General features: G+C 31.7%; 11 protein-coding genes across 11 annotated transcripts; 5 read left to right on the plus strand and 6 right to left on the minus strand. All coding sequences in view use genetic code 12, as the record gives it.

The window, feature by feature from the left end:
• The first annotated feature begins 10 nt into the window (after window positions 1-10).
• On the plus strand, window positions 11-1,061 carry DIM1 (putative dimethyladenosine transferase). The gene is made up of 2 exons (XM_064880527.1): window positions 11-715; window positions 826-1,061. Exons 1-2 carry the CDS (start codon window positions 37-39, stop codon window positions 1,008-1,010), a joined length of 864 nt encoding a protein of 287 aa, XP_064740653.1. The 5' UTR covers window positions 11-36; the 3' UTR covers window positions 1,011-1,061.
• On the minus strand, window positions 1,062-3,020 carry RJT21DRAFT_116922 (uncharacterized protein). The gene has a single exon (XM_064880528.1). The coding sequence runs from the start codon at window positions 2,981-2,983 to the stop codon at window positions 1,103-1,105; it is 1,881 nt and encodes a 626-aa protein (XP_064740654.1). The 5' UTR covers window positions 2,984-3,020; the 3' UTR covers window positions 1,062-1,102.
• Window positions 3,021-3,121: 101 nt separating this feature from the next.
• Window positions 3,122-3,859, plus strand: DAD1 (Dad1p). The gene has a single exon (XM_064885578.1). It carries the CDS (start codon window positions 3,205-3,207, stop codon window positions 3,616-3,618), a length of 414 nt encoding a protein of 137 aa, XP_064740655.1. The 5' UTR covers window positions 3,122-3,204; the 3' UTR covers window positions 3,619-3,859.
• Window positions 3,860-3,961: 102 nt separating this feature from the next.
• ACT1 (actin) lies at window positions 3,962-5,831 on the minus strand (the record flags this gene model as incomplete). The annotated part of the gene is made up of 2 exons (XM_064884422.1): window positions 3,962-5,082; window positions 5,825-5,831. 2 exons carry the CDS (start codon window positions 5,829-5,831, stop codon window positions 3,962-3,964), a joined length of 1,128 nt encoding a protein of 375 aa, XP_064740656.1.
• A 1,640-nt stretch (window positions 5,832-7,471) lies between these two features.
• RJT21DRAFT_8884 (SNAP receptor) lies at window positions 7,472-8,463 on the plus strand. The gene has a single exon (XM_064885587.1). It carries the CDS (start codon window positions 7,818-7,820, stop codon window positions 8,151-8,153), a length of 336 nt encoding a protein of 111 aa, XP_064740657.1. The 5' UTR covers window positions 7,472-7,817; the 3' UTR covers window positions 8,154-8,463.
• A 311-nt stretch (window positions 8,464-8,774) lies between these two features.
• Window positions 8,775-9,320, plus strand: GCV3 (glycine decarboxylase subunit H; the record flags this gene model as incomplete). Its single annotated transcript, XM_064885297.1, has 1 exon — window positions 8,775-9,320. One exon carries the CDS (start codon window positions 8,775-8,777, stop codon window positions 9,318-9,320), a length of 546 nt encoding a protein of 181 aa, XP_064740658.1.
• A 55-nt stretch (window positions 9,321-9,375) lies between these two features.
• OSM2 (fumarate reductase) lies at window positions 9,376-11,588 on the minus strand. The gene has a single exon (XM_064885582.1). It carries the CDS (start codon window positions 11,405-11,407, stop codon window positions 9,431-9,433), a length of 1,977 nt encoding a protein of 658 aa, XP_064740659.1. The 5' UTR covers window positions 11,408-11,588; the 3' UTR covers window positions 9,376-9,430.
• Window positions 11,589-11,750: 162 nt separating this feature from the next.
• Window positions 11,751-14,536, minus strand: RAD54 (DNA-dependent ATPase). The gene has a single exon (XM_064885592.1). It carries the CDS (start codon window positions 14,345-14,347, stop codon window positions 11,789-11,791), a length of 2,559 nt encoding a protein of 852 aa, XP_064740660.1. The 5' UTR covers window positions 14,348-14,536; the 3' UTR covers window positions 11,751-11,788.
• RJT21DRAFT_8907 (uncharacterized protein) lies at window positions 14,537-16,077 on the plus strand. The gene has a single exon (XM_064885594.1). It carries the CDS (start codon window positions 14,726-14,728, stop codon window positions 16,004-16,006), a length of 1,281 nt encoding a protein of 426 aa, XP_064740661.1. The 5' UTR covers window positions 14,537-14,725; the 3' UTR covers window positions 16,007-16,077.
• A 71-nt stretch (window positions 16,078-16,148) lies between these two features.
• On the minus strand, window positions 16,149-18,548 carry CUP2 (Cup2p; the record flags this gene model as incomplete). Its single annotated transcript, XM_064884423.1, has 1 exon — window positions 16,149-18,548. One exon carries the CDS (start codon window positions 18,546-18,548, stop codon window positions 16,149-16,151), a length of 2,400 nt encoding a protein of 799 aa, XP_064740662.1.
• A 631-nt stretch (window positions 18,549-19,179) lies between these two features.
• On the minus strand, window positions 19,180-21,464 carry CYB2 (Cyb2p). Its single transcript, XM_064885593.1, has one exon. The coding sequence runs from the start codon at window positions 21,042-21,044 to the stop codon at window positions 19,395-19,397; it is 1,650 nt and encodes a 549-aa protein (XP_064740663.1). The 5' UTR covers window positions 21,045-21,464; the 3' UTR covers window positions 19,180-19,394.
• Between the last annotated feature and the right edge of the window lie 860 nt (window positions 21,465-22,324).

A 22,324-nucleotide genomic window follows, 5' to 3' on the forward strand; every position in this document is an offset into this window, starting at 1 on the left:
CTGATAATTATCAGAATATAGTAAAGAATAAACATAATGCCAAAGGCTCAAAAGAAGAAATTCACTACGGCTTCTGATCCTACTGGATCTAAAGTGGCTGCAGAAAAACATTTAAATTCTGTATTTAAATTTAATACTAATTTAGGTCAACATATATTAAAGAATCCATTAGTAGCTCAAGGTATTGTTGATAAAGCTAATATAAAACCAAGTGATATTGTATTAGAAGTTGGTCCAGGTACTGGGAATTTAACTGTTCGTATATTAGAACAAGCTAGAAAAGTAGTGGCTGTAGAAATGGATCCTAGAATGGCAGCAGAATTAACTAAAAGAGTTCATGGAACTCCTCAACAAAAGAAGTTAGAAATTTTATTAGGAGATTTTATGAAAACTGAATTACCATATTTTGATGTTTGTATATCAAATACTCCTTATCAAATATCTTCTCCATTAGTATTTAAATTATTAAATCAACCAAGACCTCCAAGAGTTTCAATTTTAATGTTTCAAAGAGAATTTGCTTTAAGATTATTAGCAAGACCTGGTGATTCATTATATTGTAGATTATCAGCAAATGTTCAAATGTGGGCTAATGTAACTCATATAATGAAAGTTGGAAAGAATAATTTCCGTCCTCCACCTCAAGTTGAATCATCAGTTGTTAGAATAGAAATTAAACAACCAAGACCAAATATTGATTTTAATGAATGGGATGGTTTATTAAGAATTTGTTTTGTTAGAAAGAATAAAACTATAGCTGCTGGATTTAAATCAAATAATGTTATTGAAATTTTAGAAAAGAATTATCTTTCTTAGCAACTCAAGCTGCTGATAATGATGAATCAATGTCAGTAGATAATCTGAGTCAATATACTGAAATTGTTAAAAGTAAAATTGAACAAGTCTTGACTCAAACTGAATTTTCTGATAAGAGAGCTTCTAAATTGGATCAAACTGATTTCTTAAAACTTTTATACGCTTTCCATCAAGTTGGAATCCATTTTGCATAATTTCATTCCCCTTTCATTTCTGTGTATAATAGAGTAAATATTAATAAAATTTCATTATCTAATAAATATATAAAGTCTATAAACTTTCTAACTTATCTTCTCTTTGTGGTTTTGGATGTATCCTTTTCAATAATATCTCCAACACCACCTAAATCTTCCAATCTATCTTCTTCTATAGCCACTTGTTCTCTTCTTTCCCAGAATCTTTCTTCACATAAATCAAACGCTGCTTTCTTTAAATATTTACCTCTAGCTTCTCTATGACTGGAAATAGACCATTCCAAGAATTGTGGTCCAGTACGGATATAAAAGGCCCGTAAGGATTCAAAAGCCTTTGGATGTGGTAACCAAGGTCTAGGATCAGGAATTTCATCTTCGTCTTCTTCTTCTTCTTCTTCCTCCTCCTCTTCCTCTTCTTCTTCTTCTTCTTCTGCTTCTAATTTGGTGTCAGTTTCTTCTTCTTCATCATCATCTTCATCATCATCGTCTTCATCTTCATCATCTGAATTAACTACTTCCTTATCTAATTCTGTTAAATCTTCCCATAATACCTTCACACCATCAAGCTTACCTAAATCAATGGCATATAATGAATCCAAATTAAATTCTTGTTCACCTCTTTCAAAAATACCACCATAAATATATAATGTATCATCAACTACACATAAGGTTGCATTGAATCTTTTATGAGGAAGTTGATTCATTATTGGATATTCTATTTTATCTTCTCTTTCTTCTTGCTCTTCTAATTGTTTCAATTTTTCAATTTGAGAATTATCTGTATCATTATCATCATCATCCTTTAAATTAGCCTTGGCTAAAATAGAATTCAATAATTCTTCAAGATCTTCATCTCTTGTCTTTTCTTTAGTTCTTTCTCTCTTTTTCTGTCTTTGAGGTTTTAAAGTAAGATTATACCATCTATTTGTTTCAATATGATAAGAGAATAAACTATTAAAGAAATCAGATTCTAATTGTTCTTCACTTTCTTCATAATCAAAGACTCCTCCAAACATTATACCTCTATTTTTATGATAAACTAATGAACATCCAACTCTTGCCGATGGATTAAACCCTTGTTTACGTTTTCTTTCAAATCTAACTGCTTTAGGATCTGCTTTCATTTTAAGTAACCAACAATCAGTTAATACTTTCCCCTTTTGTAAACCTTTCTTTGCTTTAACTTTACAATAACCACCATAAACTATAGCACCTTCAGCACATGGTAAGAAAGAATGACCAGATCTTGTTTCAGGTATAGAATGAGCAGGAGGAAATTCTACTTGAACCCATTTATAAGTTGTTATATCAAATAACCATAAATCATTTAAATAAGTAGACATATTACCTAAATCACGAAATCCACCATGCATCATAATATAATTTTTCCATACGGCCAATCTATGACCTGATCTAGCTGATGGACCTCTTTTTTGATCAATTTTTGTCCATTCTTTACTATCAGCATCAAGAATCCAAGTATCACCATAATGATAAAATGTAGATTGCTTTGGAGATGAAAATTCTCCACCAAACATAAGGATAATTCCTGATGGATGAGAACACATAGCATGAGATGAACGAGGTAAAGGAGAATTCTTTGAAATATATTTCCTCCATGTATCATTATCAATTGTATAAGTATATAAATCATTATAAAAATGAGATATTGAACCATCATTTGATTCTCCACCAAATAAAATTAATTCTCGCTTCCCCTGTAAGGGATTCGATACCAATGAAGGATTAAGTCTTTTGGTAGGTCTTTCACATACATTAATATGAACTTCTTCAAATAATTCTTGTTCTTTAGCAAATTGTGCTAAGATTTCATCGATATCTTCATCTTCTTCTTCTTCTCCTAATTTCTTAGCCACTTTCTTAGATTTCGATTCTGCTTTGGCAAGATTTTTCTTTGCCTTCTCAGCAGCCTTGGCCTTCTTGGCTTCAGACTTTTTATCTTTCTTAGCCATATGAATATATCTAATAGACTATAGTTAATGGGTTACCTGATGCTTCTCATCTATCGCAGCAAAAAATTTGTTTCGCATCCCAATTGAAAAGTTCCTGTATGATGTCAGAAATATTCCTTGCAGCACTTGTTAAACCATCAACAACGCGCAGTAATTTAGCTCCTGAATAGTTCATAGATATAAAGAGAGAGAGAGAGAGAGAGAGAGAGGGAGACTTAATAATGTCACACCAAGAATCATCAGGAGACAGTGCATCCAATGGTGGAGCATTGTATTTTGAAAAACAACGAGATTTATTAATTCAAGAAATAGCCACCAATATTGATAATGTCATATTTAATCTTGATATATTAAATCGATCGTTAAATGAATCAATTCAGGTAGGTAAAGAATTTGATGATGTTGGAAGATTGTGGGCGAACTTTTATGATGGAGTGAATCAGTTGAAAGAAAAAAGGGGTGAAAAGGGAGACGATGAAGAAGAGACTGAGGGTCAAGGTGAAGATCAAGTTCAAAGTGCAAGTGGAGAACAAGAAGAACAAGAAGAACAAGGTGAAGATGAAGGCCATGGACAAAGTATAGAACAAGATGTCCGAAGCATTCATAGTGAAGGAGAAGAAGAAATTGACGAATAAGATATCAATAAAATTAAAATTAACTCAACATAACTATTCTTTAATTCAATACATGTATAATATACGAAATCTTTATTTGAGTAACATGTAGAGTAATAGAGCTAGTACTTTTCAGACATTTAAAGATTTATATTTTAGTTTTGGAAAACAAGGAAATAAAGAACATTATAAAAAGATTATTGCAAGAACAGTAAACAGTTTAATAACATTTAATTTAATAGTAATACTTTAATAAAAGAATTTATTTTTTTATTTTATTATTATTATTCCAACAAGAATAATCATCAAGATATTACAAAAGTAGGCAAGTGAGTAAGTAAAAAGTAGAAGAAACAAGATATACTTAGAAACATTTGTGGTGAACAATAGATGGACCAGATTCGTCGTATTCTTGTTTTGAAATCCACATTTGTTGGAAAGTAGATAAGGAAGCCAAGATAGAACCACCAATCCAGACAGAGTATTTTCTTTCAGGAGGAGCAATGATTTTAACCTTCATTGATGATGGAGCTAAGGCAGTAATTTCCTTTTGCATACGTTCAGCAATACCTGGGAACATAGTAGTACCACCAGACATAACAATATTACCATATAAATCTTTTCTAACATCAATATCACACTTAATGATAGAGTTGTAAGTAGTTTGATCAATACCAGCAGCTTCTAAAGATAATTCAGAAGGACGGAATAAAGCTTCTGGAGCTCTGAATCTTTCATTACCAATAGTAATAACTTGACCATCTGGTAATTCATAAGATTTTTCAATAGCTGATGATTGAGATGAAGTTTGCATTTCTTGTTCAAAATCTAAAGCAACATAACATAATTTTTCTTTAATATCTCTAACAATTTCTCTTTCAGCAGTAGTAGAGAAAGTGTAACCTCTTTCGGATAAAATTTTCATCAAGTATTCAGTTAAATCTCTACCAGCTAAATCAATTCTTAAAATACCGTGAGGTAATGAGAAACCAGCATAAATTGGAACAACGTGAGTAACACCATCACCAGAATCTAAAACAATACCAGTGGTTCTACCAGAAGAATATAAAGATAAAACAGCTTGAATAGAAACATAGAATGCAGGAACATTAAAAGTTTCAAACATAATTTGAGTCATCTTTTCTCTGTTAGATTTTGGATTCATTGGAGCTTCAGTTAATAAGACTGGGTGTTCTTCTGGGGCAACTCTCAATTCATTGTAGAAAGTATGATGCCAGATCTTTTCCATATCATCCCAGTTAGAAACGATACCGTGTTCAATTGGATATCTTAAAGTTAAAATACCTCTCTTAGATTGAGCTTCATCACCAACATAAGAATCTTTTTGACCCATACCGACCATGATACCTTGATGTCTTGGTCTACCAACAATAGATGGAAAGACAGCACGAGGAGCATCATCACCGGCGAAACCGGCTTTACACATACCGGAACCGTTATCAATAACTAAAGCAGCAACTTCTTCTATATTAGGGGGTTAGTAGTTAGTATTTGAAATCTTTTAAATTTTAAATCATTTTGCAATTACTACTTTTTAATCATATAACCAACAATTTTACTCAATTCAATATCATAATCATTCTGCACTGTTAACTATGTGCGCGACGATAACAAATCAAAAAGTCCAAAAAAAATTAAATTTCTTATCCCCTACTACAAAAAAAAATCAATGGCCGAAAGAGAGACAGCCAGCTGAAAAATTCCAACCAAAGAACATACAATTTACATTCAGACAATTGAAATATTGAATTGAATACTGTAGATCTCATATTATTAACATCATCTAATAATAAATTAGAATGTCAAGATTTATAGTATGTGCTGTAAATGTCGCTTGTAGTTTTGTTGGAATTATCTGCGGGCCGGCTCACCCCCCTTACCATCGATTAGTATCCAGCAAAAAAACGCAAATGCTACGCATTAATTGATACATGAATTGAGAATGAATCAATGATTGGAGATATATTATATGATTCAAAAGTAGTTGAAAAATGATTGATTGGTTAATTAATGATGGGAATTTTTAGTTTTTGACAACACATAGGAATTGGTAGTTAGATCAGATTTGTGTCCGACGGTCGACACCCTCACACAAACAAATTTCCAATTTCCAGTGAATTAACAAGGTTCAAATTCTAATCAATTCTCAACCGATCAATCAATCAATTTGCAATTGATATTATCCGAACTATTCTATACATACCACCGTCCATGTTTGATTGATCTATATTATTGTATTAAGTTAAATGTATATAATGTATACAATTAATTAAAGTAAGGAGAGGAAAACCAGAAAGAAAGATTTGAGAACGAATTTATAAAAAACGAGAAACCGAAAATTCTTTTTCTGAACTGAACGACTTTTGTTTGGTACTGTGCTCACATATAGCAGAAAAAGGAGGTGAGCCAGGACGCTGTAGCGCGGACGACATTTTACTAATAATAAATAAACAAAGCAATTGAACAAATTTACACGACTACCACTTGTTGAACCGACATTTATAGATGTTAATCATTTATATATAAATATAATAAAGCTAGAGTTTAATATATATTAAAGAAGAGAAAATTGAATTGTAGAGTAAACTAAACTTTGTACGATCGTTCCGGGAATTCTGTCACAGCATAAGTGGAGATATTTATCTATCCAATTGACTTGGATCTTAATGTTGAACTTAATTATACTGGAAAGAATCTCTTCTTATCTACGTCTGAATTTACTGATCCAATCAATTGATTTACTCGATTGATGGATTGATGAGTTTGTACTATTGAGTAATATTAATATAGTGGTTACATTTGACGATACTGCCAGCCACTGCGACTTTTCAAAATAACATACAGTACAATACCTACAAAAGACAAATTAGCCGATAGTTTATATAGTTTGTACTTAATCTGCTGAGGAAGATGATTGGTCCAAACAATCACAGATCTGAAAACATGCGTGGCTTCTACAATACCTAGTAATTACAGTACTATTGATCGCTAAGTTTTGTATATTAATTATCAGCCACCATCTCTACGTGAGACGCGTCTTTATTTAGTATAATTTGTTATCGTAACAGCTTTCAGCTTGTAATTTTAATAGTTTGAACTAACAGACAAATTCTATTTAACGCATTTCTCTTAGTTCATGATATTATACCATAATATAATATACTGCCGCTTACTTTACTTTCAATATCTATACATACTTCCGAGAAAGTGCGACATTTCGTTGAATCGAAGGTGATGCAAAAAAGGAGGTATAGCCTCCCTTGGGGTCACTATTTAATTTAACTGCAACATCTTCTACTATTTCAAATTAATCTCTTCATAAAGAAGATCTCTATTTATATAATTCGTATGACTAAGCGCAAACAAGATTTACTCTCTACCCCTATTTGTAAAATTGATAAGAGATTACCTGAGTTGGAGCTGGAAAACTTCTAGTGGCAAATGTATTACTCTAATATTAATTTTTTCACAACCATTTTCTACAGCCTCGACCGTATACGATCGATAAAATAGGCTCATTTCAGTAATGGTTAAGAACCATTTATTTAAATGGATTTAGTAAAGTCATCTAAGAAATATTTAGTGGCAATAACGGACACTAGTCCATTTGATCCGCTTTTGGGACCGGACACGACCATATAAAATCTAATAGTTCAGTTATACTTTGTAATAAACAATCGATCGATGCTTTTGGGACCTAGATATCATCTAATTATAACATTCTATCCATTGTAAGTGAAATAGTTAAAGAATATTGTATAGTAAGACAGAAATAAAACAACTTGTACCAAATTGCCTAAATAGGAAATATACTACAGCAAATCTATATTAATAACATACATATGAGCATGATTTGGTTGAAGCACGCACTGAAAAAAATGAGTGCCCCAAATGAGAAGGAGGTAGGCACAGTATGATCATATAAATCAATTGACTATTACAAGTTACATACTTCAACGTCCATTGAAATTATCAGATAATCTATTAATCATTTAATAGAATACATAATCTAAGCCATACGACCAATCAGAGAAGTTTGTCAAGCAGTATCTTGTGATTTTTTCAGATAGTTCAAAGACCGTAAATCAATCAGTTAATCTAATCAATCGATCAAGTAATTAATTAATTAATTAATTAATCAATCAATCAATTAGTTTGAGAATATTCATATCACCATAATAGATTAATAACTTCACAGAATGTCTTCATCAGTTCCTTACGATCCATATATTCCTAACCAAACTACTGGTGATCAGTCTCAATCCAGACAAGCCGCCATTCAAGCTCAAATTGATGACACAGTTGGAATTATGAGAGATAATATCAATAAAGTAGCTGAAAGAGGTGAAAGATTGGATACTATAGAAAACAAAGCAGGTGATTTACAAATGGGAGCTCAAGGGTTTAAAAGAGGTGCCAATAGAGTTAGAAAAGATATGTGGTGGAAAGATTTTAAAATGAGATTATGTCTTATATTGGGAGTAATTATTCTTTTGGTGGTGATCATTGTACCAATTGCTGTTCATTTTAGTTAAGTGTCATCATTAATATAAGTTTGCATTTTGTTTGTAAATCTTAGCAATTCATTAATTAATTCTTCTTTTAATTCTTATTATTTTTCATGATCAAAGCTCCTTTTAATTATATCTTGTGTTCGATTATATAGCTAGTATACTTGAATGTATATGTATACGAATATTTCTATGAAGGGTAGTATAATTATTTTACGATATGATATCTTATTTCAGCTGATCTCTTCGATCTAGCTGATCTTATCTTATTTTGATTTATTATGTAGTGAATCATTTCCTATATATAGATCCAACACATGAATGCAATTATTAAAAACTCCATATATAGAAATCAATTGCAAATTTATTTGATTTCATTGATTTGCAGTAAATGCTAACATTATATTTATTTAACAAGCTAGCATGTAAGTGCAAATGCCAGTGACTCTGTACATCCAGAAGTCAAACAAAAATCGCACGAGTCAAATCCAGCCAAAAAAAAAAACTATGAACTAACTTTATAAGAAACGGCAGTATAAATAAATACCATCAATACATAATTGAAAAGTTTTCATCATTGATAGTGACAGTTCCATATACTCTCATTATTAAATAATCTACTAATTCCAGTTAAGTCATACCATCATGTTTAAAACATTATTAAGAAGTTCAACTCCATTAATTAGAGCATCTAAATGTTCAATTACCCCCATTTCATATTTTTCAACTTCCAGAGTTATTGCCAATTCAATTTCTCATAAAGTTAATAAGGATTCTCATGTTTATAAATATTTAAATGAAGGTCCAAAATCAGTTAAATATACTAGTGAACATGAATGGTTAGCAACATTTGATGATGATACTGCATTTGTTGGTATAACTAAATATGCATCTGAAGCTCTTGGTGATGTTACTTTTGTTGAATTACCTGAAGTTGGTGATCAAGTTGAAGTTGGTGATACTATTGGATCCGTTGAATCAGTTAAATCTGCTTCTGAAATTTATTCTCCAGTTGCTGGTGAAGTCATTAATGTTAATTTAAATTTAGAATCTGAACCAGCTTTAATTAATACTGACCCAATTGGTAATGGTTGGATTGCTCATATTAAATTAAATAATGTTGAAGATGTTGAAGCTTCTGAAGAATTATTAACTGAAGAACAATATGAAGCTTCTTTAGAACATGAATAGATTTTATGTTCCGTAATTTTATAGTTTACATTCAATTTTAATTAATAGTTCACTTAATCTTATTTAAACTCAAGTCATGTTACTTATTTAAATATATATATATATTTATATTAGAATTCTAATGCTGGAGTTTTACCTTTAACTCTACCTAAAACACATTCCTTTGTATATTTTTCAATAAAACTGTCATCATGTAACATTTCAAAGCTTTCAGTGGCATCTTTACCTGCAAAATTTGCAATTGATTGTTCTCCACCAGGATGATCTTTCAAGAATGGAGTCAAATCCAATACTACATTCTTGATAATTACCCAACAATCATTAGGCTTGTTATGTTTAGCAATTTCAGCTTCAGTGAATTCCTTGCTTGGAATCTCAAATTGCTTAAATGGAGCAGAAGCAGGAGCAGAAGCAGGTGCTGGAGCTGGTGCAGAAGGAGTTGGAATAGAAGCAATAGGCTTATTACTACCATTACTTGGATCAGATGTTCCTACATTGGACCAATCAATAGTAACTTGCTGAGGATTTCTTGGATCAATATGTAAATTGATCATTTGTAATCTTCCGTTTGCTCCATCTGATTCAGTAGATGAAACTGATCCATCTTTACTACTTAACTTGTGCATAAAATAACTAGTAGCCTGATCTGCTGCTAATCTTCCATAAACTACACAAGCTAATAATGAAGAACCACCTAATCTATTATGACCATGAACTCCACCTGCCAATTCACCAGCAGCATATAAACCTTCAAATGGTGCATACTCATTTTCACCAGTTGAATATAACACTTGTGATTTGTCATTAATCTTAACTCCGCCCATAGTAAAATGTAAAACTCTAGTAATAAATGATACATGATATTTTGCATTATTATCAAATTTAAATGGTGTAGCAGGGAAATATTTCTTATCAAATGGATCAGGAATTTCACCCTTAGCAGCTTTATTATAAATTTCTAATTGATCTTGTAATTTTTTAGGATTAGATTGTAAATTTAATTCTTGTAATAATTCTTTACCAGAAATAGTTTTCATTAAATTTCTTGATTTATAATGTTTTACATGAAATTCTAATTTCTTTTCTGCTTCTTCAGTTAATACTAATCTAATTGGTCCATTACCTAATTTTAATTGTTTTTCCATTTCTCCACTAACATAATCTCTTGTACCTAATTCATCAACAAATCTTTCACCTTTAGAATTAAACATTAAACCACCTTCACCTCTTAAGGCTTCTGCACCTAAGAATAAAAATCTTGGTTGTTTAATACCATTAATTGCATCTTTATCATTAAGATCAATTAATCCAGTTGGATGAACTTGAACTTTATCTAAATCAATTCCTACCCCTTTATTTTTCATAATAATTTTTTGACCATCACCAGTAGCATGATTACCATTAGTTGAAGGTAAATTTAAAATATCTGGTCTATATTTCTTTAAAAGAGAATTCTTTGTAAAATCAGCTGCATAACCTCCTGTTGCCATAATTACTGGACCATATAATTCATGTTTTGATTTATCCTTCAAATTTTTATATCTAACACCTTTAACAATAAAATCATTTGAATCTTGTTTTAAAAGATCAATTACTTGACAATTTTTAAGAATAACAACTCTATGAGGTTCAGATTCACTTAAAGATTCTAAAGTTTCTAATAAACGATAAGTTATAGCCATTCCAGGAAATTTAGAATCTTTACCTCTATGAGTTCTAGGTTGAGATTGTCCACCTAATCTTGAAACAATAGTAAGATCTAAATTAAATATTTCTTGTAACCAATGAATTGCATCAGCTGAATTATAAGTTAATACTTTAATTAATTCTGGATTAGCTCTATCCTTTGCTGTAGCTAAAGTATCATTATAAAATTGTTGTACACTATCTTTTATACCAAGATCAATTTGAGTTCTAGTTAATGCACCATTTATACCAGAAGTTGCCTTACCACTATTACCACTTAAAAATCCTTGTTTATCAATAAGGATAACATTAGCACCTCGAAGGTACAGTTGATGTGCGGCTGATAATCCAGCAAGTCCACCACCTACAATGATAATTGGATTTTGTATAGTTTGTGCCATAGTGAACAGTTGAATTGTATGAATGACTAAACAAAAAAAAAAGAAAGAAAATCTAACTGTTAATTAAATATTTCACTCGTCGTCTTATATATAAATATTTATATACCTATATTTGCTATAGCCTGTCTAAACTCCAGATATTACCATAATAGGGTCTGTGATTGGACTTGGTGAAATGTGGGGGACTCCCTTTTGACCCTCACCATTGTTCACATTTTTGCGCACCGGAGTCAAACCGCAAGAAAAATCTGGGGTTACAAACGGGCCTGTGAGGGTTAATGGCTGCAGTTGCCTAGATAGGAAAAGGGTGAATACGATTGCAAAAAAAAAAAAAGAAATATACTATTAATCTATCTAATTAATCTATCAAATACAATTTAATTAATGCGATATATACTGTAAGGCAAAAGTGATATCATCAAAATTAGATTCATTGGATACTAGTGAATCTTCATTAGCCATAAGTGCACTTTTATTAAGATGATTCCATGTAGTTGGATCACCATATAACATAGCAGGAGCTTTAATAAATTGACCCTTTTCTTTTGAACAACGTTTACAATTATAACTATCATGAGTTTCACAATCAGTTCCAGGAGCAAAAAGGAATAATTTCTTTAAATTTTCAGAACTAAATAATCTTTCAACATCTTCCTTTTCATCAACTACACAACTTGATAATTGTAATTTCATTGATTGCCTTTGAAAGATTTTTTCTTCGATTGATCCAGTAGAAATAAATCTATAAATAAAACAATCTTTCTTTTGTCCATCTCTCCAAACTCTTGCTAAAGCTTGTTGATCTGATGCAGGATTCCAATCTGGATCAAATAATATTAATCTATTAGCTCCAATTAAATTAATTCCACAACCTCCAGCTTTTGATGATAATAAAAATATAAATTCAGATCCTTCAGGATTATTAAATTTATCCACAAGTTTTTGACGTTTATTTATACTTAATGTACCATCTAATCTTAAACATCCATATTTTTTATTACGACATAATTTTTCAATTAAATCTAAAGTTTGAGTATAATTTGAAATTAATACAATTTTATCATTAGTTTCTGTTCGAATCTTATATAAGAATCTTTCAAGTATCATAAATTTCCCACTATACCAACTTTGAACTTCTCTATTTCTTCCTGATCCCATATTATTTAATGATGATATATAATCTTCTGGTATATATTTTTCACATCCTTCTAAATCATCAGGTAAATTTAATAAATCAGGATGTGTACATAATTTTTTTAACATTCCAATTGCTTTTAATGGTTGAGATCCTTGCCCCTTTATTAATTTTTTAATTTCTGGAGCTTTAATAAAATGATCATATAATGCTCGTTGAAATGTTGATAATCCAGTAAATAATACATATTCATATTTAACAGGTAAATATTTTGATAAAATATCATTAGTTCTTCTAATAATAAATTTAGAAACTAATTGAGATAATTCTAATAATTTTTTATCACCTTTTTGTCTTTCATCATCAGTTGCATAAGCATCTCTACCCTTTAAAATATCATTTTCAAAATTCTTTTTAAAATCCAATCTTGTTCCGAGGTATCCTGGATTAGCAAAATTTAATAATGAAAAATATTCTGATAAATCATTTTGAATTGGAGTTCCTGAAAGTATAACTCTTCTTTCACATCTTAAAGCATTTAATGCTGTAAATGTTAATGAATCTCCATTTTTTAATCTATGACCTTCATCAGCTAACATTAATCCTACTTCTGTTCCTGCTAATTTATCAACATTTCTTCTTAAAGTTTCATAAGAAATAATTAATACGGGTCTTACAATATTTCTACCAGTAGCAACTGACCATTGTTGTAAAGCTGATCCTAATTCTGAATTCTTAGTAGATTTCCCATCTACAGCTAATGGAGTTAAAGCTCCTTCTCCTAACCATTTAATTATTTCATTAGCCCAATTTCTTACTAATGATGAAGGACATACAATTATACATTTTTCAATGGTTCTTTTACCTCTTGGACCTTGCTTTAATAATGTCCACATAAGTGCAAGACATTGAAGAGTTTTACCTAATCCCATTTCATCTGCCATTATACAACCTTTTGCTCGAGGATCCATTAATCCTGCTGTACATCTATATAAAAATTGTACACCAGCAATTTGATGAGGTCTTAATATCTTTGCAAGTTTTGGATCAATTACTACAGGGACATTTGGAAATTTTGCTAATGCTTCTTCGGGATTTTTAACTATTCCTAATATTTCTGCTAATGATTTATGAGTTTTTCTTCTTTTAATTATTGGTTGATCATTATCATTATCATTATCATTATCTTGATCAATTTCTGGAGAATTTGATTTTGATTTCGATTCATCTCCTTCTTCATTATCAACTTTTGGAGGATCATCTACAGTAGGATCATATAATACTATAGCAAATTCACTCATTGGATCATATAAAGGTCTAGGAGGTAAAATTGGTTTAATTCTTGTCCCTAATGGAGGTGGAGGACCACGATTATTAAATTCTAATTTTTTTACATTATCTTTAGCAAATGGTACAGCAAATGTTTGACGTATTTTATCTTCTGATGGTTGATTGGCTAACATCATTCGAGGTAATAAAGATCCAAATCTTTTCTTACTGTATGATTCACCATTAATTGAATAAGTATCATCACCTTCTTGTTCAATGTTTTCTTTATCCCATTCTCCATCTGCGTATGATTTAACATTTCTACGAGCTTTACGAATTGGATGATTATGTATACTATTGGGATTGGAACTGGCAGCTCCACCTACAGTATTTGATCTATTAACAAATGGGACTTTAAATGGTTTAGCTAATCTTTCAGCACTATCAGTAACACGCGGGGGTCTTTTCTCTTTAGGGACTCCTGCTCCTGAGCCTAATGGAGTTGTGAATTGAGTTAAGGGTTTTCTAACTGCCATTGAATTGGATATTGGATAATGGGGACTGTTGGTGAGGAGGTGTTGGCTCTGTAGGAAGTGTTAGGGAGTGCTAAGCAGTGATTGTGGTTGCTTACAATTAACTGTTATGTAAACAAAAACAACGCGCAGGGCACAGAGATGATTTAGTGAGAAATAGTGAGAAGAGAAATGGTGAGAGAAATAGTCAGAATAGAAATAGTGAGAATTAGCGAGAATTAGCGACAAGAACTTTTGAGAATTAGCGAGAAAGAATTAGAAGCACTGAGAATAGTGAGAATAGTGAGAATAGACAATAAATACTGAGTACTTCCACCACTTACACCATCTACACAACCCAACCTACACAACCCAACATCCAAGCATCCAAGATAACCACCAATGGATCAAATTCTTATGAAAGCCAGTAACCAGGCTGTGAGTTTCGCTATACGATCAGGAATCTCATTAGCTTCTGGTTACGCAATCAAAACCATCTCGCAATTCCTCGATAAGATTCCCGAACATGAAAAGAATCGAATTACTACATTAAAGAATCGAATTCAAATTAAGATAAATATCATCTCTCTTTCCATTGACCTAATAAAACTCGCTAGTTGTCGTGGTAATAGTACACTTGAACTGACAATGGATCTAATTAATGAATTAAATTCAGAATTAGATTCATTTGATGAAAATGTAGATCATATAATTAAAAGTTTATCGAGGGGGAATGAAAAGGATTCTATTAAAAAAGTTGAAAATTATATGAATAATCTTCTTCATTTAATTAATGATTCAATTCCATTATTAAATTTAGCATTAATAACTTCAGGGATTAATATTAATGGATTTCTTAATGGCAATGAAAAAGTATCTCCTGGTCGATTAATTCAAGCATCGAATTATTTAATTAAATCAAATGAATATGATGATGATATATCTACTAAATTTAATAGAGTAGGTCCAATATTTGATTTAGTTACTTATACGATCTTTTATAATCCATCACGAGATAAATATGTATCGGAAGATATTAATGAATCACATGATAATGTGGGGTTAACAAGTATAACATGGAAGGAAACATTTGCTCGTAGTGAAGTTCGAATTATTTGTGCTCCTCATAGTGAAAATAAAATATTTCAGTATAAATTAGAGATTAAGGAGAGTTTTAATGATGGTAGATATCATGAAGATGAAGAATTGCCACAAGTTAAAACTTATGATGTTAAGTTAGTGCAGCGATTATTCTTTAGTGCTTCAGGGAAGTTGCTAAGACTTGAAGGTAGAAATTCTCCAGTGTTGATATTGAAGTTGGTGGATGGTGAGTCAGAGGAGTGGATCGCATTGGGACAAAAGAATGTAGGAGAGTTTGAAGAGGACGAGGACGAGGACGAGGAAGAGGAAGAGGAAGAAGAACCTAAAGAAGAAGCACCGCCAAAGGAGGAAACTCACTCACTGCTTTCGTTACTCGAATACATTCTCCGTCTCAGTAAGCTTCAGCAGATCGAACAGGTATCCATCTCTCAAGTCAAAGATGAGATATTATCGCTCTACCTACGTGATGAACTGGAATCTTCAGTAGTTCTTGAACCTCCTATTACTAAACCTAAGCATACTACTACATTAGCTCATGATTCTAATATTGCTAGATTACAAAACTTAACCTTAGATAAATAGAAAAGAAAGAAGTGTATAATTGCCTTTAAATAATACCATAAATAAATATACAACCGTCAGTACATCATATAATACTGCGGTAGAGACCAGTAACATGGTGATCTCCTTAGAGATGAAAGGAAAGGAAAGAAACAAACCATGCCTAGTTTGTTTCGAACATGGGCGATAGCAAGTCCGTGAACATAGGTACTTGCATATCGAATTCTGACTGCTGCTGTTGTTGTTGTGGTGGTGGTGGTGGTGGTGCTTGTTGTGGTTGTTGTTGTTGTTGTTGTTGTTGCTGCTGCTGCTGCTGCAGCTCATCCTTCTCACCATCCGATGGGATATTTGGCGGAGTGATAGAGATGGAATTGTCAATATATGCATTGGCATTATAATGACCCAGAAGCATACTTCTGGTTTGATGACCATTAGATCCATTATTTTGATTTAATTTAGAATCACTATTGGATATAGTTAAATCAGTAAATCCATTAGTAGTTGATCTTCTTGGTAAACTTGATTGACGTTTAACATTAACATCTCCAAAATTTGAATAGATATTGGCTAATGAAGAAGTAGTTGATAATGAAGTATTTCTTCTAATTTTACTTTCTGTCGAAGTTAATTCATTAAACCAATTCTCACTATCCATAAATTCTCCTCCTGAACCTCCTCCATTAAAATTATTAGTTAATGATCCTACATTAAAACTTGAATCATTATCATGAAGACTACTTTCTTCATCTAATGTAGTTATATTATTTGATGAAGAATTGGTAGATCCTAATCCAGTACGACCAAATGGATGTTGATGATAATGAGGAGAATTATCATCATTATTTGATGAACTTATACTTGGTAAAATTGATGAATTATTATTAGTTGTATTAATTATTGATTCATTAGTTCCACCAAATTGTGAAGAAGTAGTAGAAGAATCAAAATTTGAAAATGGTATACTAGGAGGGAAAGCTTGAGAATTTGATGCATTAGGTAAATTACCATTTAAAAATGTTGAAGAAGGATTATGAGACATATTAGGTAAATGATTACCACCTCCTGCCAACATAGTAGGATTAAAATTTATAGAATTACCCGTATTGGCAGGTCCAGAACTAGTTGAATTAATATCAAATGATCGACTTGAAGAATTAGAAGCTATTGATAATACACTTTCAGGACGTTTAGGTCGTATAGGTTGATAATGAGAAGAAGAATTTCCATTTCCATTTCCATTTCCATTTAAATTATTGATAGAATTAGAATTACTAGGTGATACTAATGAACCACTATTAGGTTTAGTAGGTTTGGGTTGATGAGGTTTAGAAATTTTAGGATTAATAAGTGAAGAAGTTGATGTGGGGGGATGAGGATATTTTGGATTTGTAGGGGTAGAATTGGATGTAGAACCTGGATTTGAATTTGGATTTGAATTGGATGAAATTGAATTGGATCCTGAATTAAAATGACTATTAATATTATTAGATAAGGGAATCGACAGTAATGGTTGATTTTTATCATCATCAAAACTAAGACTACCAACCAATGGAAATAACGGGAACATTCGATCTACTAAATCCAATTCGGTAGGAGTTAAATGAGTATCTAAATCTTGATCGAATTCTGATTTGAAATCTAGATCTAATTTAGTAGGAGGTTGTTGTTGTTGTTGTTGTTGTTGTTGTTGTTGTGATTTAGGAGTAAAAGGATCTGATTTAGTTTGAACCGTTGGGGTTGAATTATTAATATTTCTATTAAGTTTATCGTTAGCATCGTTAAAATCATTATTATTGTTGTTATTGTTATTGTTGTTGTTATTGTTATTGTTATTGTTGTTATTATTATTACTAATGTTACTAATATTGGTATTGTTACTCATAGCAGTTGGATCATTATTGGATAAAGAATTTGTATTAATCATCTGTGAAGATGCCACGGGAGATGCTGAAGAATTACTATTAGAATCCATTAAATTTGTTCGAGAATTATTAACGGAATTATTAGCATTTGAATTTGATTCAGAATGATTATTTGATGAAGAAAATAAATCAAATAAACCATTTGAACCAGAATTACCATTGCCAATATCAAATGGTACTATAACATCTTCAATTACATAATTTGAACTTATTGATGGAGTAAAAGTTTGATGACTAGTTGTACTACTTGAAGGAGTTATTATACCATGTTGAGATGATAATTCTGAATTTGCAGCAGTTATTAAAGATTTCTTTTTAGCTCGTTCACTAGCATTTAAATGATGAATATTCCCATTACCTGTTGAATTTGCCTTTTGACTATTTGAACATGTACAATGACTATTTTTATGACAAAGACAACTAGCTAAATGAGTTCCTGGTGGTTTACCTTTCTTTCCACAAGTACATTGAACATGAAGATTCTTCATTTTTCTTTGTTCTCGACAATGTTGGCATTGACTAGATGGTCTACCCTTTGGTTTTATCATAGTTAAGGGTTGATCAGTATGAGTACATGTTGTAACTCTATGGCCTCTAATACACCTTTCACAGGCGTACTTGACCCCGTTAATTAAGACCATGATGAGTGGTAGTTTTAGAAGTGGTGGTAGTGGAGGTCTTAGTGGTGGTCTTAGTGGTGATGGTGGTTAGTTCTTAGTGGACAATAGTGACAGTGCGACACTTAGTGCTAGCCCAAAATGGAAAAAGGATAGCAGGGCTGGCAAGACGTAGTGACAACTCTGTACACTACACAACACAAATGGTGAACAGTACTGAGATGATAATACAAGAAATTCCACTAGTGAAAAATAGAAAATATTGAATCAGTAATTATAAAACTAATATTATTCACTAATTATAAATAAGATTAGAGTATTCTTTCACTCCACCCTGACGGAATAGTCCGTAAGCTCGTTTGTCGCAGGGCAGGGCAGCCAGGCAGGATAGTGAGTGAGTGAGAGAATGTCTCGGTGTGGTGGAGCAGAGCAAAATTTTACTAACTGGGGCTGGGACACGACTTTTACCTCATTTTTTTTTTACATAACTCATCGGTTAATGTTGCCGAGTCGAGCTTAATGCGGTTATAGCCCTGCCCTCAGTGGTATGAGTTAAAAATAGTTTAATAAGTTTATCCCTGTGACACACTGTGACCGTTGGGGGATATATTTTCTATAGACATACACACACACTACTTGTGGTATAGTATCATTACACTATAACTATATATAGTATTACTATTAAAGTATAGTATAATATAACTTGTATTACTCTACAGTATATAAAGATATCATATGTAACTAATTCTATGTTACATTACCATTTTATTATTGCGGCACGGCTCTGCCTCTGCCTCTGCCCTCGGTTACTAATCAAATAACCGATCGGCTATTCACGCTTAACCATAATCTCATCTATTCAAAATACTTCTACAACTTGGAATCTTTAAACGCTGGACTAACCAATGGTTCATAAACGCCTCTAAATAATCTATCTTCTGGTAAATATCTTGATTGGAAATGTCTTGCATCAATAAATGATTCATTTAATTGATCAATACTTGTAGCTCCTAATAATCTCATATTCATAATCATTTCATCTTTTAAAATTTGTATAGCTTTATAAACTCCTTCATCTCCATAAGTTGACATAGCATATAAAAATGGTCTACCAATACCAACTCCCTTAGCTCCTAAACAAATTGCTTTTAAAACATCAGTAGCTCTTCTAACTCCTCCATCAATATAAACTTCTAATTTATCTTGTAATCCTCGTTGTTTTAAAATTGGCATTAATTCAATTAAAACTTCTAATGGAGGTTTCAGAAATTCTAATTGTCTACCTCCATGATTACTTAATACAATTCCTTGAACTCCATGTTCAACAGCTAATAATGCATCTTCAACAGTTTGAATTCCCTTTAAAATAATTGGCATTTTAGTAATTGATTTAAACCATTTTAAATCATTCCAATTTAATGATGTATCAATAAATGAACTAATGGCTCTTGCTGCTCCTTGTGATCTATCAGCTTCTTCATCATCTCCTTGAACATGACTTAAATCTTCAATATTTTTCAGTCTCATATCCTTTTCACGACGACCTAATTGTGGTGCATCAACAGTAATAAATAATCCTTTAATACCTCTTGCTTCAGCATGTTGAACAATTCCTTTACAAATTTCTCGATCTTTATTAACATACAATTGTAACCATTGAGTTTGAGAATCTATTGATGCATCAACAATTTCATCAAATGAACAACTTGCTAAAGTAGGAATCATTTGAATAATATTTTGCTTTGCCGCCCCTCTTGTTAATACTTTTTCACCATCTGGATGACCTAATTTTCCTAATGCAGTTGCAGTAATATAAAATGGTAATGAAACTTTTGTACCTAACATAGTAGTTGATAAATCAATATTTGTTACGTCAACTAATACTTTAGGTTTAAAGAAAATTCTTTGATAACTTAAATGATTTTCTCTTAATGTAATTTCATCATCACATCCACTTGAATAATACGCCCAAGCTGTCTTTTCCATAGTATGACGAGCTACAAATTCAAAATCCATTAAATTATACATTTGGCTTAAATCTGGTTTGTGTTTGACATTACTACGACGTTGTAATTCAGTTGAACTTGGTGGTTCATCATCATCATCATATTCGTCTTCATCAGACGAAGATGGTGCTGGTTGAACTTGGGTAGTGGGAATTGGTGCCTTATCATCATGCTCGTCATATTCAACATCAAATTCATCTACTTCATTACTTTGAGGTGATACTGCCACTGGAGCTGGAGCCGGAGTTGCTGGAGCTTTGCTCTTGGCTTTAGGTGCTGGCTTTTCAGCATCACCCAAATGATACTTTGGAGCCAAATATTTTGTTAAAGTATCGCCTGGGTGAATAGGATCAAATGCTTTAGTTGCATCTTTTCCAGCAAACTTTACAATAACTGCTGCCCCACCTGGATGTTCATCTACAAAGTCAGATACATCATAAACCTTTCCATGAATAATAACCCAACAGTCCTTTTTAGTGTTATGTTTTTTAATTTCTTCAAGTGAAATCACCATTTTTGCTTAAGTCTGTTTAGTTGTAGTTTCTATATAGAGTTAGTTTATAAATATTATTGATTTTTCAGTATTTATATAAATTTAAATTATTCATTAATTGGCTATTAGCCCCAGATTTATTGTGTTGTGTGCCTGCATACATGCTATTCCCCGCATAAACCCATACTGAAGCTTATCAACCGCTTAGTTGTTAGTGGTTAATGATTCCGAATTTGTAAGTTTGGGGGATATTAGACTATATAAGATTTTTGACTCTGAAATAGGAATTAAGAACAAACAAATAAATAAACAATTGATTTCGGAAAATAATGTAATTACATAATTCAATGATGTAATGGATTTAAGAGTTTGAATAAATATATAATTGGCTTTAAATGTGGCAAAATTTAACAATCTACCGAATTACATAAAGGCATTAGAAAAGCCCATAACTGAATAATAAAATAGTGTATAGATTATGATTCGGTTTATAGTTTAGTTTGAGAGACTGTAATGCTTTCCGATTCGTAAATGTTTATAAGCTTAAGTAACGTTAATTATGATAATCTAGGTTAACATTAACTATTACATTAACTATGGTAAACTAGATTACTATATGCACAATTAGTTATAACCAGTGCCTACCTGCAAATGAAGATAGAAGTAGATATATATATTCAATTACAGATTGTTTAGATGAGAAGAGTCACTTTTGTTAAGTGTCAATAATTGACTAGTGGAGTAAAGAGATCATGTGAATATTAACACTACCAGAAGATCAATAATGATCTGACTATTGACTGATTGCAAAATGTCAGTCACTCTAAATTTAGATTGTACTTATTTCTTAAAGTAAAAAATAACATAATAATTAATACTTGTCAAATCATCTACCATAAACAGTAGTACACTCATACATTATTGCTATATTAGAAGGCTGTGACTTTACATAGTACAGAGTTGTATACGACATGAGTTACATGACCTTTACGACATTTGGTGTAGTCTCGACATTTGTTGTTCTAGATTTTGTGTTGGGAACACCACACGACCCTACGCGTCCAAAAATGACAACACAGTCAAAGGGAAATTGCAAGTTAGAAACTACGTTTACAGGTTACAGGTTAACCATAACAAGTGTCTGTTTAGTAGAGGAACAGATCTGACTGGTAACAGACAGACATAAACATGGACTACTAACTACTATAACTCGTAACTAGTAACTAGTAACTAATAACAACTCACTACTCACTACTCACTGCTGTCAGACAATCAGACACTAGTCACTACCTAGTCTAGTC

Source organism: Scheffersomyces amazonensis (genome assembly GCF_036850825.1).
Source record: "Scheffersomyces amazonensis strain UFMG-HMD-26.3 chromosome Unknown RJT21scaffold_1, whole genome shotgun sequence".
In the NCBI taxonomy this organism is placed as follows: Eukaryota; Fungi; Ascomycota; class Pichiomycetes; order Serinales; family Debaryomycetaceae; genus Scheffersomyces; species Scheffersomyces amazonensis.